General features: G+C 39.0%; 1 protein-coding gene across 1 annotated transcript in view; it reads left to right on the forward strand.

Annotated features, from left to right (window-relative positions):
- Positions 1-19,249, forward strand: part of POU6F2 (POU class 6 homeobox 2) — a 315,222-nt gene that overhangs the window by 275,954 nt on the left and 20,019 nt on the right. Inside the window, exon 7 of the mRNA XM_033007123.2 lies at positions 14,136-14,342. Within this exon, the coding sequence (XP_032863014.1) occupies positions 14,136-14,342 (207 nt within the window). The remainder of the gene's footprint in view (positions 1-14,135; positions 14,343-19,249) is intronic.

A 19,249-nucleotide genomic window follows, 5' to 3' on the forward strand; every position in this document is an offset into this window, starting at 1 on the left:
TAAATATAAAATGTGTCATTTTGACAAATTTTGTTCAGTAAAAATTTAAAGTACAGTCTCTGGATAAGATTTAAGTGTCTCATTTTTACATGTTCTGTTTGAAAATTTAGTGGTTTTTTTTTTCAAGTTTAGAAAGGTTAAAAGGAATATGAAATATTTCAGTTTTGATCAGAATGGCTCAATCTACCCTGAACAGTTTTTTCAGATTTTTATTTAATTTTAAACTTAGCTTAAGTTCCATTTTGAAGTGAAAACAAAAATGAGAATAATTTTACATTTTTCTTCCAGAATTACTCAGGAGTCATCCAGTTGGTTTACATGGGACTGCTCCATTGGGCAAAATGGGTTCTGTATAAACAGGAAAAAAGAGTATCCCTGCATTTTTCTAGCTTCTGCTGAAACCAAAGCCTGAGATAACCAGTCAGAACCAGACCTAGGCTGTGCAGGGTGCACATTAGCCTGAGACCATTCATAATTTAAAAAGAACTACGGGCTGCAGCTAGACCCAAACATCAGCCTGTGCCATGTTCAGGTCCCAGGGGCCATTGCATTCGGGTCAGTAGATTTACTTCTGAGTTTTATTAGTAGAAGTCAAGTCAGAGAGAAGCCCGATAATATTATGCAAGCATAACTCCAAACTGAAATGGAGTCCAGAGATAATTGGCATTATTATCAATGACTGAAAAGCCAAGAGATGAAATCTTCCTAGAAAATATTACCTGGCAATTGGCCACAGAACCACAGCAGACCATTGAGTGCAGCAGAACCAGCAGACCATTGAGTGAAGCTCAGTGGCTCTCGTAAATGACTTCTGGGATTCCAGTTATTCAGTCTGCCCCTGACTCGTAAGATCTACACTGTGATATAATCCCAGACAGTTTTTCTTCCCCAATATTGGGGGCTGAAAAGATAGAGCTATAGTGTGTGTCAAGATCAAATATGTTTGCATGCTAATGGCTTCACCTAAATGAAGAGGGGAAGAAGGGAATCCATTGTGGCCTGAGAGACTCGGTGGGTTAGAACTATGAACAATAAATATTTTTGTATTCCTTAGTACACTCAGTGTCACTGTTTGGGGATATTGTGCTATCTTGGCAATTAATAATATTTCTTTTCTGTCTAGCTTCCTCCTCAAAACTTATTGGCACCGTTCCGGTATCTTTAAGCATTCAAAAAGATCAAAGAGCTTTCATCTTTTAATGCATTTTACTGTGCTGTGCTCTGTGCAGAAAGAAATATTGATACTGTTTCAAGGGCAGTTAATATATTCAGTTCTGTCTCAGAAATGAGCACAATTCCTTGATTTATAAAATTGAAAATCTGCCATTATCCACAATTAAAATGTTCCATATACAAATTATACTGTGGCATTTGCACTTTACTCATCCTGCTGTAATTCATATACACGAGGGAATCTTCTCCACTATTGCTCCCAGATTTAATATGAAGTGCTTTACAGAGGGTTCATATTACAGAGACTTCACTGTTTTTTAAAAAAAAATATTACAAGGACATTTTTATGCATTTTTACAATACTTAAAACTAAATTTCATTTTGCAGTTGTTATTTCCCCCTTCCATATAAGCTTTGCTCTCCTTATAGAAGATTCCACCATTTTCAGTCTTATTAACTAGTATCTTGCTCCATGGATCGGTATCAGGGAGACTGCTCAAAGTAAGGCAAAGCCTGAATGAGGGAAGCAACCTGTGACAGTCCTTACTAATACTGTTAATTTTTCATATACTAAAGATATCTGTGGTTAGGTTCTCTGGTTCTTTCAGACAGTGAGCATAGTACATCACGCCGTAAAAAGCCTTCTTGCTTCATTTGGATCATTTCCACATTAAGACATTACACACCAATAGGGAGAGGCTGAATCTGGCAGACTTGGCAGTGTTAGGCTTATGTTTGGACTCAAGGATCTTAAAGGTCTTTTCCAACCTATATGATTCTATGATTCTAAGTGTGGACTGGCAATGCCCGGGCTGTGCAAGTGCTCTGATGTTCCTGGGGAGGAACATCTGGTGTAACAAGACAAGAGGAAGGCTGTAGCTGTATTTGGGAATGATGTCCCCAGCACTTGGGAAGGATCTCTTTATTCAGTGAAATTCATTGAGGTCCACTGACATCCCAGCAGCCACAGTTGCAAGAGTAAATTGTGCAAAACAGTAGCACTAGGGAAATATTTAAAATAAACTCTAAGCATAAGGGTCTCTTCTGGCATTAGAATTTATTTTTTTTTTCCCCCAGCTTGTAGCCATGTTCTTAAGCATTCTCCACAGTGCGTAAAAATGGCATTAACATATTTTCCTTTTGTATTGGGAGTGTTTTAGTGCTGATAAAGGTGAAATAGCACCCCCTTAGTTCTTCCCTCAGGAATCAGTAATCCCAGTAAATTTTACCAGAAAGCACAGCAGTATTATCCTGCCTGAAGGTCTCGATAGAGCACATCACAGTCTTCGGTTACCTTAACTGAGAGGAAATATGAGAATATTACATAATATAGCATTATTTTTTTTAAAAAATGATAAATAGGATCGTTGCTCTTTATTGTCTACAGCACCACCCTAATCATGACTGGAATACTGTGCTACGGCCTGGTTCTAACATAGAAAACCAGTGGCCTGCCCAAAATAACTTAAAGTATAAGACAAGTGTCAAATACACAGACAGAGAAGGGATCCTGGAAACAGCTGATCTCTGCCCCATTCCTCCTCCTCCTCTAGAGTGAGGAAGGTAAAGGAGCCACTCACCTTTGGTCCTCTGCAGGTCACAGTTGAAAAGAAAAGGAAATCTTTATAGGACTGATACAGAGAAAACATGCAAGGATAGAAAATGTACAAAGTGTCTGTGATCTTCCACCTTCCACAGAATTGGCCTCAAGGATATGGGCTCTCCTGCCAACAGAAGAGAAAGATGAAGTAGTTTGAATTCATATCTAAGTACATAAAGAGAAATTTTAGTATGCCCATCTGTATGAGGAGATATTGCTTCAGTGTGGTACCAGTGTAGGTGCTGGAGATGGGATTACCTCAGGTCCACTGTTGCTTTTTAAAAGAAAATCATAGTTACTTAACTCTTCCTTAAGCAAACTTATGGACCAGCCCTGAATGAAGCTTAGTTAAACTGCATGTTCTCCGCAGAGGTTCATTAAATGCAGTCTTTTGCTATGTCTTTCCCAAATCTGAGAATAGTTTAGTTAGATTTAGCTGTCATTTTTGGAGTATTTGTTTAGTTAGGAACATCTTGAATGTACAAAAATAAATTGGTAGCCCTGAAATATATATAAACTACCACAACCAAATGTATTTTGGCCAATGGAAATGGAGCAGTGACTGAATGCTGAATATTCATCTCCAGATCCACAAATTGCTACCTCCTGACGGAAGTGCCATTGCATCAGGAGAATGTTTTGTCCTGAAAGAGATGCTAGAACCAGTCATTTGTGGTAGATGCCATCAGATATACTAAGTATCTCTATTACAGAACTTATTATTATAACTGTGATTTGTATCAGGTGGTGGCCAGAGTGGAAATTTAAGTCAAGCTGTTAAGATGTGAGCAGAACACCTTTCTTTCCCTTCTATCTGTCAGCTCAGGTGAAATGGATTAATGATGCATTTGATAATGTGAGATACTTTAGCCATTGCGCTTTCAAGCAGTGAAGCATACACTCCCGTTACTAACATTCAAGAAAAGAACCAGCTGAGGGTATTTTCAGTGAGAAAGCCACCTTTGACATAAAAAACCCCTACCTCTGTATAGTCTCTTTTCTTGATAACTCTAAGGTAGCCTTACAAAAATTACTTAAGGCTAATAGGAGTACTGGCAGGGAGATAAATAGTATTTATACAAACATATTACAGACGACTGAATGGACAACTGGATTTTAAATGACTTTTCAAAGGTCAGCTGATTGGTAGAGCAGCCATACCAAATTTCACAAGGTAAGAAGGACTCAGTCTGGCTTGTATTTGGTTGGCAAATTTTCAAGGGGGCATTGGTACTGAAATGAACAATCCACTCTCTTTCAGATGATTGTGTGACAAAGGGAAGTTATAGTTGATCTCAGGAAGGATTTTTTTCCTAGAGATTCAGATTTAGAAACTTGGAGTCATGACCATTTTCCATCTAAGGAGTTGCATATGACCCATCCAAATTTTCCCACCTCCTTTCAGAGAAATGCATTTTTCCTTCTTGTCCTGGGCATCCACGTAATTGTGCTGCATTATAGTGAAATTCCACTTTATATGCTGGAATATCGGTTTCCATAGTGATGATCCACAGTAGGGAGGTAATCCAGGATGTTTTGTTCCATCATAGTCATACTGGTGATTAGCACTGTAGTTCATTCTCAGTAGTCTGAAAATCACTTGTTGAAGAAATGCAGACACTGTAAAATATAAAAGTGTTTCAAAAGTACATGTGTCTGGCCAAGTGCAAAGGTTTGCATAACTAATCACCTCAGCCTTGCCTTGAGCTTTTGTAGACTTTCACATTAAAATTTACAACTGTTAATTAATGAAACTAGCAGTTTTATCTTTTGTTTAAAGTCCAAGTCATCTGAAATCATAGAAACATCAGCTGAAGTAAGGCATGACTTGGTATTTTAAAAAATGTCTTGTTGCACAGGTGCAATGTTGAAGTGATGAGTTGACAGACAACTACTGTCATCCATAGTCATTGCATCTGGGAAGCAAGCTCAAGATCTATAACAGCTTTTGGAAGAAATATAATTGATTAACAACAATGTTGAGTATCATTGCTACTGTTTGATTGCAATATATATTAGCCTTCTTATAATGAATTTTGGCTAAATCTGAAATGATTGAATGAATCAGCATGCCTAACTAATTTCACCTTTAAGAGTTACAGGCTGAGAAATCTTGTGATCTCTGATAAATATTTTATATAGTGTATGTAATTTGGTAGTGAGAAGATGAGAGTAGATTATTCAAGAATATATTGATGGCCTAGAAATTCTTTGACCTGTAATCTAATTAAAGAACTCTGGTCCTAAAGATTGCATCTGAAGATTATTTGATGGTTAATGATTTCAGTCCAGTTTATCATGGAGTCCAGGAAAACATACATTGGTATTCTAAACAGACAAATCAGTGCTAAAATAAAACATCATTAAGCTTCAAAGTCATTTGTCCAGAATACACTTCTGTTTCCTCAGGAACTTTCATCAATGAAAATTTAAAAGAAAAATAACTCTTTGAGGATTCCAAATTTAATATATATTTTCAAGACCATAACACTTCTGGCGGAATAACTTTCTCAGGAATGGCATCACAAGATGAAGCAGTGACAGCAGTGACTGCCTACTGAAGGCAGTTAAGAGCATGCCATCTCCTTAATCGAGCTTCCTGTCTATGCAAAACGAGTTGAAAGGAGTAACTAAGAGAAAGATGTAAAAATAGAGCACCAGAAATTCTCCCGCTCACCCAGACACAGACAATGACAGTGGTGTGCAACATCCCTTTTTTAAAAGAGTAATATTACAACTTGAAAAATTAAAACAGCAGTGTTTCAGTGAGAACTGTTGTGGCAGTAGAGAACATAATCTTGTTTATATCTACGCAAGATTATGTCTCAGTAGCAGGTCTTACTTAAAAAACACAGGATCAAAGAGCAATTACTAAACCCTGGCTCATTCTGGCTCCTGACGCCTAGGCAGCATTGCTATAGTAGGTCGGTACAGTGCCACACAACACCAGGCAGCAAAGCTGGTTCCAAACAAGCCCATAATGTCACTGTAGCATGGAAGCAACCTAATCACATTGGCACGCATTGTGCTTGGCCTAATTAGGCTTGCTGAGAAAGGGCAATTTATTTCCCAAGCTCGCCTCGAATGGCTCAGCATGGCATGTATTGCAAAGTGTAGGGATGCCTACGTTTTCTTCTGCTGTGTGTTCAGCATGTTAGATTGTGATATGGCTGAAAGCAAGTCTACTCTTTATGCTATGAGGGAGAAGTAGCAGAAAATATTTATATTATGTTCATGCACAGAAGAGACAATCCTTGCTCTAAATGTTTTGTAATCTAAAGACACGAAGTAATGGTAGTGTTTGCAGATGCAGCACATATACAAATCTTGGAAAGGTTGAGAAATTTTATTTCAGAGCAGGGATTTCTGGTCTGTTAGATGCTTGATACTTAGTCGAGACTGAAATCTTCAGAGAAGCCAAAGTAGCAATCGTACTTCTGTAGGCAACTATGAAAATCTCAGCCTGCATGAAAAGAAAGTAGAGGGGAATGAATATTTACCAAAATATCTTCATTGTGATCATTGTGATTAAATCTAGAAATTCATACTGGTGGCTCAGTTGCTTTGTATTTACTTCTTGGGAAAATGAATACCATTACTTTTTGTTCTCAAGCATATTTACAGACAAAAAAAAAAAAAAAGATACCAAAACCACACATACAAAAGTGTATTTGCTTGTATACACCCTACAAGGATCTGCACAGCAAACATGAAAGCTGTGGTTTGGGAGACGAGCAGTCAAATGCTAAAACAGTTAGTTGTCACTTCTTTTTGTGATCATCAAACATTATTAGAAATTGTGGCTGTTTTGTCGTAACTTAATATCATGGATCTGTTTTCTTAACAAACAAAAATATTGCTAAAACATTTTATACAAGTCATCCATCAAATAATTTTAAATGATGAACACGAACACTTTCATAAGAATCTAGCTAGCTGATTTTCAGAAATGCTTGGGACCTGTAAATCTAATTAAAATCAACAGTTACTTTGCTCAGCTCAGGGAACTGTGACCTCTAAGGGTCCTTATGCCTGACTTCATTCTTGATTTTAAAAGGAAGCTAAATCTGATAAGTATATTGCTTAGAACAGTTCAACAGACACTCAACATAATTTTTATTCTTTAATTTGGTAGTTATATATCTTTAGATTTTTTCTGATGAGAAAATGTTACATTGTATTATTTGGGATGTTTGATAAGAGACGTGAGTGTATATATGCCACTGCTAACAGAACATAACAATATTTTCTTGAGAAAAATTTCACCACATAATTCCTGCTGTAATGACAAATAAAGTCCTGTATAGTTTGATGTTAGTATACAAACATTATTTTCTAAACCATAAAGCACCTAGAAAGTCAGGCAGAATGTCAGACTCAATGTTCCATTACGATGCTTACAAACCATATACCATCCAATATATTGTATGATATACGAATACTTAACCTTGAAAATTATAATTTCTTACATGAAATGGTGACTCAGAAATACAGTTTCATTGGTGCCTGTTTCTAGTATCACTGTTTGATGCCTTGGTCTCATAGTAGCATTTTGTTGTGCCATTTTTTTGAGTTCTCATCAGGAAATATAATGCAGCAAAGGAAATTTGCAAGCTCTGCATAAATTAATACTGCTTTTATTTCACAAGGCACAGGCAGCTTTAGCCTCATCCTGTCTTGAGGTTCAAGAATCATATTGCCCTTACTCCAGAGAATGAGATGAAGTAGCATTTCTTTCAGACGTAGCCTGCAAATGGAGCTTGTATTCATGCTTCCACTTTTTCAGTGTGTAGATTCATGGTATGTATAGCATAGTGTATAGAAATAGCTGAGTTTATTGATATTGGTAGATAATAAATCGTATATATATATAAATATGTGTCTGTGTTTATAGTTTATGGAGGTAGTATATAGATATAAGTGATTAAGAAAGGGACAACTGCACAGAGGCTGAAGAATCCTGTGTGGATTCTCATTATTCTGTCCTTTCCTCAGTCATTTTCTCCTTAAGATTTTCTCCTTAAAGTAACTCATGTTGATAAAGTGGCCATACAAGAAGGAAGAAATCTGTGAACAGAAGCGGCTTCCGAAGGAAGTTTGCAAAACTGTAGAAAACAAACCATAAACACTGTCCTATGTACTGTAGGTGGCAGGCTTCTGGGGTCAAATTAGCTTTTGGCCCTGTAAAACTAGAAAAAAAATGAGTTGACATGTACCAGCATCATACAACAGAAGACAAAGTGAGCTTTTATTTCAGATTATATTCTGAGGACTACAAAATGAATATGAGTGAAGCCTATTTAAATCAGCAAACGTTCACACAAATAGTGATTTTTTTTGGCTCACTACATAAAAGGAAGACTTTGATGCATTTTGTTCACAGATTTACATGTTAAATTAGCTTATGTGTATGTGGTGGTTTGCCCCATTTTACTGAACAATTTTTCTATTGCTCCTTTTACTTTTTCCCTGGTTTTCTATTTTATTTTTATATTGTTCTTCTGTTGTTCAAAACCTTCAATATTTAAAGGGCTGTAACACTGATAAAATCAGAGAGACGTTCATTTTGATGATACTACTGAAAAAACTTAACACTTCCTTTTTATAGCTAAAGACATTTTTCAGATGAAATGGCACTATTTGCTTTATGTCAGCCCTGGCTGACAGTAGGAACAGCCTAGTGTAGTCAGTCTTTGATTTTACTTAGCCTTTTCACAGCAGAAACAAAGGAAGTTGTTGAACCATCCATTTGGCTATGGTTTGTAATATTCCTTTGGTCGTGCTAGGAAAACAGTGAAGCAAGGCAACATCCCTGTTTCTGATGAGGGGAGAGGGAATAAAACTTAAAAACAGTTGCATGCTTCATTTTAGAGTCGCATGGTAACTTCACCTAATGTCAAAACACAATTGGTTTATTAGGAGCCACAAGGAAAGACTCACTGCTGGGAAATCAGCAATTAGTCCTTCATACAGTTATGCAAAAATCTACAGATATAATGCAGCACAAACAGAGCTACAATTAGACATATATCCCCAGAAGTTCTGATGAGTTGCTCGGCTTCTGCACTGATTTACAGCGAAGTAATCCACAAAGGCAGTTAAATAGGAAGATGTATTGTGAGCCAAAAAAGGATAAGAATTTTTCTTTTTTATGTTATTCTTTCTTAAAGATCAGTTGTTTAAGCGATCAGATGTTTCTATTTAATTACTAAGGAGAAACCTTTAATGAGCAAGGCAAGGGACCAAAATCTGTTTAACAGTGACTAGCACTTCAGTTTATCAGTGCTAGGACATTGCCCTGCCGTTGCAGGTAGCACTCACAGGTATGGTTGCTCTGCTGAGGGTTTGGGATTTTTCCCGTCCATGGTCAGCTCCATTCCTTGGGATTTTACCTTCATGTTAACTGTGTGCTTATTCTTTCATTGCAGATGAATGTACAGTTTGCAGGACTATGTAGGCAAAGACCACCGAGCAGACGGATGGTATGTAGGAGCAGATCAACAAATTAACTTCACGTGCAAGCCAAGCCTTACAACTTTATTTCATATAAACAACACTTAATCGTGAGTTGTCTTGGCAATGGCAGAATCAAGTCATAAGATTTGAGAGGCCTGATCTCAGATATTTTGAAATCCTAGGATGCTGAAATGACACTAACAGATTAATCAACATAAAATATCCAGATGCTTTTAAAAATCACCCTGAATTTCCTTTGAAGTTAGAAACAAATCATTGATTTTTTAAAACTTAGTTAACATTGGGATGCATAAAAACATAAATTAACATCTGTAAAAACTGCTCTCTAAGCACCTCAAGATGCAATTGATGTATCTATTAATCCATAAACCAAAATGAAGGAATCTTACTGAATACTTTAAGTGCAAATCTAACTTCACTGAGGCTTCTGACAACACTATGTCTCTTGAATCGGGCCAGAATTACAGTCTTGGTGCTTTAATTAGAGGTGGACGAAAGCCCTTTCTCTGTAAAAAAAAGCTAAGGTCTAAATTTACATTAAATATCTAGCTAGGATTTCCAGTGCCACGTCAGCACTACATTTTGTGCCTGTATCTGGAACCTGTACCTCAGACAGATACAACCAGGTGTAATTTATTTTAATCCACAGCGCTCTGCAGATTATTGTGCCTGACTCCCATAGAGGTTATAGAGCATTAACAAGAGAGTCCCTTGAATTAACCCTTGGACTTTGAAAACTGTCTATTGTTTTGCATACAGCACCTGTTTTGCAACTCCTTTGTGAACACTTACTGCTTACTTTCAGTTGTATGAGGTATAAAAGGAATTGTGAAAGTCTCATGCATAGTGGAAAAAAAATACAAAACAACAAAAAATATATATTTTTGTATCACAAGGACTTCTAGGGATTTGTTTGTTTTCTCAAGAATGTGTTTGACAGGTGGGATTGTTTATGAATTTGAGTCCAAACACTGACGGAGCAAGAAGCTGCTTCTGCTGTGTCTCGGAGAAGCTGTGGCTGCCCCCTCCCTGGAAGGGTTCAAGGCCAGGTTGGACGGGGCTGGGAGCCCCCTGAGCTGGGGGAAGGGGGCCCTGCCCGGGGCAGGGGGTGGGAACTAGATGGTCTTTAAGGTCCCTTCCAACCCAAACCAGTCTGTGACTGTGTGATTCTGTAGGTATCTTGTGGGATAAGTCCCTGTCACATGCTAATCCTGAACTGTCCTTGAATATGATCTGAAGTAGCAGCCTTTGCTAGAAAGGAGCAATGCCTCCCCACTAGGGAAATCCCTGGCAATTCAATAGTGTGTACTGTGGCACGCCAGTGTCTCAAGCCCGTGGCATGGCCTTGGTTTATTTCTGCAGAAAATTTAAATGTATCAAGACAATAAATTGTGTTCATAAAGTACCAGCTTTTGTGATGCTTTAGCAGGACAAATTAACAAGGCCTAAGGTGAAATTTTGTACCAAAATTAGAGGAAGAGGAATCTGGCTCAGCATCGTGACAGTCACACAAGGTTTGAGGATGGGATCCAGTTTCAGCACTCCTCCCTATGTGTGAATCAGGGAGTTGTTAGGATATTTAGGAGAGGGTACTTGGAGAAGGGGGAACTTGAAAGGCAAAACTTGAATCTGGGTTTAGCCATGTCAAAGGTGCATGCCATAGAGAGTAGCCCTATAGTTAACTAGAAACGAGTGGATGCCTCTTTTTTTTTTTTTTTTAACTAGATAAGATTTTACTTCATTTTGGTATAAAATGGAAAACAAACAAAAAAAAAAAAATTAATTGCTGTAAGTTTCAGAAAGCGGGAAAGCTCTTTCCCGTTCGGATTTACCCTTGGCTCGTATGGTAACACCCCTGGGGGCGTTTGTTCATTTGTCCTTCTGGAACGCCTCGCCCAGCTATGCTTTCCCTGCTCCGTTTCTGTCTGTGTGCATGTACAGCACGCCATGTACAGAATGGTGTGTGACACACATTAATACATATAGATAGCCTTCTGCTTCTGACCTTACAAACTGTCCACTTCAGCACTGTCATTCTATAAAATGTCCAACTGCAGTCCAAGAAATGCATTTTAAATGTGAATGCAAACATTTCTATTACTGATAACACCAGCGCAGCATTTTTTGCTTTGCTAGGATTAGGACCTTGATAGTTAAAGTTACACTGGAGTAATGACACTCCAAGGTCGCGTCCTTTACTGACATGGCAAAGGAAGGAGAGGTCTTTGCTATGTTTCTGCTGATAAAATTAAGGATTATTCCTTGTGTTTGGTGAGATACCTTAAAAGTGAAAGAATATATCTGTGACCCATAAATATTTTAGGTCACCAAAAATCAGGAGAAATTTACATGTTGCACTGCATGAAAGTTGTATTTAATTCATGAAGAAAGTCAGATTTCAGAAAACATTCTGAAATTTGATGATGATGTACATAAATACCTCCCTCCTCAGTGAACAGCCGTCTTCTCACACGAACAGTAAAGCAGTGGCAGTTCAGCTAGGGACACCTTAAAAACAATAAAAGTATGGTGATCTACGGAGAGAATCTTGCAGGAAATTCCAAATTAGAAGGCCAGCTCACAACCTCTGTCTGAATATGCTCCATCGTGCTTCACTTTCATGCTCTGTAAAATGGGGGTAATAATCTTTATTGATCTGTCTACCTTTTAGGAATGCATTAAGGAGAACTTAAATGATACCTTTACAGTGTTTTGAACAGTTTTGATATATGCAGCTCTTACAATACAGCAAATTGCCATTTTGCCAGGTCCTCCTGCAGGAGAGCTGTCCTGCTTTGCTATATGGTTCTCTGGTCTTCCCATCCAAACTTCTTCTAACCGGGCAACTTTGGTAAATTGATGATGACTTCAGTACCTACCACTTGTTAGCTGAGCTGCCGTAGCTAACCAAGTGCACTCTTCACTCAAGGAGCTGGCTGGTTTAAGTTGTCACATTTCACTTCCCAGTTGAGCCTACCTACAGGTACACCATCAGGCCGTGGGTGCCGAAGGAGCTTTCACTCGTTAGGGTGCTGTTATTTGAGCCTAATAACAGAAGGAAGAGGGTGATCCTCTGATGAGACCCCTCCAGCTGTGCCCGAGTTAGTTGGATGTCATTGCATGATGCTTTCTTCAGGATGGATTTTCTGGGGTTGTTGTGTATGGCCTCTGGTGATTTAAATATGCAGAGGTCTTTGCAGATCCCTGTTACTCTTCACAGCACAGTTCATACATGTGTCTTTATATCTTGAGCAAGAGATTCAGAGCTGTTCCTCTCGTTTTGCACCCTGGAAAGTAACTTATCGGTCTGTCCACAAAGCCACTGATGTTTTCAGTAAACAGTTATTCTAGAGCTAATTTTACGCTGTATTGTACAGTACCCATTGATATTATATAAATCAATAGGAATTTTATGTGTTTGTTTTGGAGACAAATTTGCCTTCGGGTTTCATTAGAAACACTTCAGCTAGCTTTCATGAGGAAACTAGTTTTATGACTTGTGTTGTCTATCCTTCTCTCCCCCTTCCCATCCATCCATCTCTTCATACCTACCTTTGAAACAGCTGACCAGTTTCAACAAAATTTATCAGGAAAAAAGAAAAAATGTAAGAAGGTGATTAAGGTCTTAAATTGAATGAGAATCGGCAGATAGACTGGGGAAAGCTAACCTGTTACTATCCCTGCTGAGAAAAAAGAGGGAGAACTCAGACATAATCCACCCTATTTCTCAGCAACCAAGTAGTTCTACACTAGTCAGTGTATGTGATAAGGGACTGGGGGCAACTGGGAGCATACTACAGGGGGACAAAAGGGACGTGCAGCGTGGTGAATATTGAGGATAGAGAGGAGGAAGCAGGGCTTCTGGAGAGGGAAGACTGGAAGCCTTACAGTGGGATAGATGTTTTCTGAGGGGCTATGATAAAGTCAGAGGAGATGCGGTGAAGAAAACAGATGTGTTTTGCTTTTTTTTTTTTTTTTTTTTAGTTTTCCTGGTGAGATAATTCTATAACTCTAGTTTTATTCCCAAGTTTCATCAGAAGTCTGTTTCAAGTGCTCTAATACTTGTAAAAAGAGTCTTCCAACAGTGTAACTTTCTTCAGCCTAGAGTCTTATTGACTGACAAGCTTTCTTACAGCATCTGTTTGACATCTCATCCTAATATTAGTTTTACAGGCATGTTCACATTTTAGGAAATCACTGTGTTCTCAAGTCTGAGATGTCATTAAGTGTCTCTTTCTGCAAGTACTTGCCCCAGAAATGTTAGCTAAAATGTTTTATCTAACACCAGCACTCCCATTGTGTTGTACAACTTAGTTGCCATCCAAAAGCAGCTGCATTTTTATGAATTTATCTTAATAAGCTGTGTCCTGAAAGGCACCGGTATCTTTTTGTTCCTCCCTGACATCACATGGGAGTAAAAGGTGGTCATCTAGAGTACTAGGTATCAGTAAATCAAGGAAAATTACATAAGCACCTCAGTTCACAGTTAATAAATTTGTATGGATGATTTGTAGAAAGCAAGATGAGCAGACTGATATTTGTCTCTATTTCACTCCGTGTTCAAATGAGAGGTGGGAACAAAGCATCATCCAGGGGCCGGAGCGTGGCCCAGCATTTGTTTCATACACTCTCAGCCACAGCAGATTTGTTGGGGATGACAGTGGCTGGTGATAAAACGTACAGGTGATATGTGAAGCAACAAATGAGTTTGAAAGTCCTCATCATCCCGGCAAAGGAACGGTTGTTTCCCACCTTCAGCCTGTCACGTCTGTCTCTCTGTGCTTATTTCACCTAAGTTTGATTTAACACGCGTAAAACAAGTAGTTACGTGAGGTAAGTATATGCGGCCTGTGTGCATTTTCCCTTTCTGTGTCATTTTTTCCAGATTATTGGAACAATCCCACTGATGCCTAACCCCGTCCCCTCCGGCCAGGCGGCAGGTGGAGCTCAGGGACTTCAGGTGCAGCCGATAACTCCACAGCTACTGACCAATGCCCAGGGTCAGATCATCGCTACCGTCATCGGCAACCAGATACTCCCCGTGATCAATACCCAGGGAATAACACTATCGCCGCTCAAACCAGGCCAGCAGGTAAAGTGTCTGTAGCCTGAATGGTTATCAAAACAGATGCACAGAAATCTTTTGGGGACTCTCTCATGGCCTTTCTAAAAACTCCCACTTCTTTATCATTTTCAATAATAAAATAGTAATTCTATCATACATAGTATATTAGTGCATACTACATATGTAGTTATTACTGAATGTCATATTATATGATTTACTTATACATTCAGGGGTTAACCGGTTATTCTTTTTTTTTTCTTTTAAAGGTCAGTGTAGGGCCAGCTGAGAAATTTTCTGCAGTGAAAGTGCAGAAGGACTGAGACAGGAGAGGGCTATCTGGCCTGTGAAGTTCAGTTCCTTGGTTAGTGGTCACCTAGTAGACTGGGGTTTAAAATGTTTTGGGATGTGCAGAGAAAACAAAGAAAAATATAAAAACTTACTAGGTCTTCTTCAGTGAAAAATCAGATATGAGTGTTCATGCTTGCATAGACAGTACTTTTAGGGAGATTATTATTCAGTGTAAGGCGCCAGGTAGTTCTCAGACTTCAGGATGGGTACAGCAACTTTGCTCAGGTCCGAAAAGATTTCAGTAGTTCTTTTGATAGTACTCTAAAGTCAAATTCCTTAGTTTTGTCTGCAGTTGTAGAGCAAAGAATTGTAGTGCCACCTTTTTTCTCTGAAAGAGAGGATATTGAGGATGGAAAAGACATCAAATGTGATTACCAAAAAGGTACTTACAAAGGTACTCACTTAAAAGTTTGGCTTAGCATTCCTGCTGCTGGTGGTGCTTGTTTGCTAGTCCTGCCTACACCTCCAGTTGCAGGTAGCAGCCTTTTGTTCCTTTCTGAGAATCCCAGGCCCCCCAGAACTCCAAACAGAATTTTTTTTTTTTTTTTTTTTTTTTTTTCAAATTTAGAAGTACACAGCCGATGGATCTCTAAGGTGACTTTTTTGTTTGTTTTGAAAATGTTTCACATCCAAGTGGTTACATACTCTTTTTTCCATCCTATGCACTGTGGTATCTAGCAGAGGCATTTTCCAGAGCACTTGTCATTTATCTAACTCTATTTTCTTTAATGGGAGCAGACTTACACTCCTGGCAAGTGCTTTTGCAATTGTTGCATGTATGTGGCTTCAAACAAAGAGGGATGGACGGGAGGGCAGGCTCTGTGTTCTCCTGCATGGGGAAAGCCTGACAATGGATTAAGAAACTCAGCAGCTTACATTTGCTTTCCTGGGGGTGTGTGGGGTGGGGCGTTTCTTTTTGTGTCAGTCCCCTGAAGAGATTAGATCTTCCCCTCCTTTATGGGGGAAGCTCTGGAAAAGCATAGCAATCCTGAGCTCCCATGTGAAACTCATGAAATTCAGAGGTAAAGAGGAGGGTAGAAGTCCTGTATTATTTCGCTGGGACCTGCTCACCTGCAGAGCAGCACACCCAGGTCCTGCAGCAAAACAACCTCTTCCAGGCAACGTCTGGCAGCCCTATCAGTGGGCAGAGGGGACAGAGGTGCGACCTTCCTCTGCACAGCTAGTGGCACTGGGCTCGCGTGAAGGGACAGAGTGCTGCTGAAGGCTGCAGCTTGCTGAATGAGTTTGAGGTAGGAAGTCTCTGCTTAGCCATATCGTGCTGTACCGTACTGGTGCAGCCAGCCTGGGGGCTCCTGTGCAACTGGAGCTGGCTGGATCAGCTGGCAGCGATCGTCAGTCAGCAGAGCTCCGGTTATGTCCGAGAGCCAAAGATGTGCCCCATACCGTGCTGGTCTGCCCAGCAGTGTTAGGTAGGTAGACAGACCTTATTTTGCCACGATCAGTTTTGCAGGGCCCAGCCTGTGCCTCTTGCACAGTCCTGAGGACCCAGGGGTTGCAGGAAGGGCCACCAACACCAGCGAGCCTCCTTGCCTACATCTGTTGGAGCCTGATCAAGACCCTGGGTTTGATCGGGGGAAAAAAAAGTAGTGCAAATACCATATGAAAAAATAGTACACATTACCATTTTTATGGGAACTGCAGAAAATTATTTCTGTGTATTTGTGCTCCCTCTACTGGCTCTTCTGATTTTACAGAAGGAAGTCAGAAGAAATTTTGCCATTGATTTCAGTGGGAGCAGAAAAGAGGTATGAGAGCCAGATTCCTCATAGGAATAATGCTGATGGACAGTCAAAAGCAACTGACCTGGTACGGTACAAGCTGCCATATCATTTCAAAAGTAAATAGAATTACAGGAAGTACAAGGAGATCCTGAATTTATCTTTTTGCCTGGGAAAAGACTTAGCAAAACTGTAGTGCTTGGCTAAAGACAGCATATTTAGTCATAATTTTAAAACCTTGTTTTCAGAAGAACTGAGTGCTCAAACTCAGAGGGCTCAGCAGCAATTCAAAATATTTTTGAAAATGTTGTCACATGGCATTTTGTGTCTTGTAACTTGATGAAAGAAGCTTCAGAAGGGGGAAAGAAGAGTACAAGACAAGTTTGGGAAAAGTTTTGAGAATGTCACAGAGAAATAAATGAGGAAACAAATAATGTAGTAAAATGTTCCAGTAGCAGATGATCCTAGTTTAACTTTCAACTTGTCACTTCCTTGGAAAGTAAGTACTGCAGGAGAAAGAAGTGATTGGAAGTGATGATAGTAAGCTGCTGCTTGTTAGCTGAGTCACAATAATTGAACCTGTGTAGCCTGTTTCTGTTGCTAAGTAATGTGTGCTGGTGCTTTTTGCCTGAAGACTTAAATGCCTCAGATATTGGTTTTAGTCAGCTTTACTTAGGTAGACTACATGAGTTATTTATTCATATAACTTCTTCAAACCTGACAGACTAAAACCTCAATCTCTCCTCATGGAAATGTGTTCATAGATTACTTAGGTGCAGTGTAAAGCCCTGCTCCTTCTTCTGTGTTGTAACCAGGTTGCTTTTTTAGCATACACAAGCAATTCCATTGTAGTCCTATTCCTCTTGTTTTTAAGAATAAATAGATGTTTCTGATTTGGTTTTTGCACTACCCACGGTAGGGTTTGTTCATCTTTAAATTACACTGAGTAGCTAAAACTTTACTGTTTTTCAGTTTTCCAAGATTTTGCTAATCTAGGCAGCAACATCTATGCACTCACCAAGAAATCTCCTAGCACTTGTAATGGCTTTCTGAAGCATACAACTATTTGCACTCCTGTTGTAGTCTGTGTCCCTTTTATCTCTATTCATAAACAAGTTTTTCTTTGCCTTTAATAATTTTTACTGCCCATCTACCAACCATCTCAATTTCCACACTAATCTCTGTGAGATTTTGTGATCAGAACTGAATGCCGTGATCACAGTGAGGATGCATCACTGTTTTACATAATAACATTATAATATTTTCAGCATTATTTTCTGTCTTTATCTCAATACAGCCTAACATCCTGGTTTTTTCTAACTATCTCTGCTCACTGAGCAGGTTTTTCAATAAGCAGATCTATACACCATGATACATGTTTGCTTCCCTGATTGTTACCATGCGAGTCACTAAAATGGTTCCTTTTAACGTGAATCACTTTGCACCTATCTACTCTGTATTTCATCTGTCATAATGCTCCCCTGGCGTGTTGTAAACAGGTTCTGTAAGTTTTTCATGATATTCTGTACTAACTTAAGAATTTCGCATGTTCCTCCTGCTAATTCAACTTAAACATTGTTCACCATCTCTTCTTGCTGCTTGCTAAAACCATTCAAAAATTTGGTATAAAACGTTTGATCTATACCTGTAGTTTTCTTTCTTGAAAAAGGATGACTTATTCCCTAATTTTATGTTTCTTGCTTTTTTTAAGCTGTTTATATCTCATAATAAAAGTGTACCTTGTAACCTTAACTTCTGCACTTCCTCCATGCCTTTCAGGAGGGATTTTGCCAAAATCCAGGTTGTATGGATAAATGCACCTTTTTTTCAAGAACAGATGAGCTTGTTGTAATAACTTGTTAGCGTTGTCATTTGCTATCAGATTTGAAAAGCTTATTTTAAGGTGTTCTTTCATATCTTTAACAACACATGTTAACACGAACGCAACTGACAGAAGAACTTGAACCATGAATTGGAGTCTAGTGAAATTTAGGAAAGGATTCACTTTGCTTAACATATTCACAGAGCAGTCAGGTATTTGGTGGAAGCTAGTTAACTAGATTTCCTGTAGAGACAAAGAGGAATAGTCAAGGAGAGATATGCACGTCCAGTGGGCAACTCAAGCTGTCAAAATAGAATAATTTTTAGATAGGTTGAATCTCTAATAGGTATCTTAAGGTATCTATTGTCCCCACTGACGTGAGAGGGGGCTAGGGTAGCTATTTTAGCATAGACAATTCTTAGATGAGTGAAATTAAGTAAGAATACAGCTGCCTTTGATCACTGCAGCTCAAAACACATTCTTGTTTAGGAATTCCTTAAACAGCTTTTCTAATAACTGTTTTCATAACTATTTGCTTGCCCACACAGAAGCAACTTCTATACATCCTATTGTTCTCCAGTGCACCTCATCAAGCAGGTTCCCTTCTTGCTGTTGTCTGGCTGTTTCCTTCTACATACTAGATTCATTAAATCAGGCTTGTAGTCCCAGTTGTCCTCAGTCTTGTTTTATCTACACTGCCTGCCAGAACTTTTCATATTTCATCGTGTCTTATAGCACTACCAGCTTTGGGCTTCTGCCAACTCTAACACAATAAAACGAGCTACTAGGCAGCATTTTCTTAGGTAGTCAGTTCCCCACCTTCATTGTCACTGGTTATCATGCTCCAGATTAACTGTTGAAAAGACATAGATTGCTCTCAGATGGGTCTGTGGTCATTCTTGTACATCTGCTTTCCAAATTTCATGCCAGACATTTTCCTTCTGCAATCCCAAGCTACCACATAGACCCTACCATCTCATTATCACAATTCCATGCAGTCCCTTGTTATCTTCTCCCATTAAATT

This window comes from Tyto alba, unplaced genomic scaffold (assembly GCF_018691265.1).
Source record: "Tyto alba isolate M040663 unplaced genomic scaffold, T.alba_DEE_v4.0 Super-Scaffold_46, whole genome shotgun sequence".
In the NCBI taxonomy this organism is placed as follows: domain Eukaryota; kingdom Metazoa; phylum Chordata; class Aves; order Strigiformes; family Tytonidae; genus Tyto; species Tyto alba.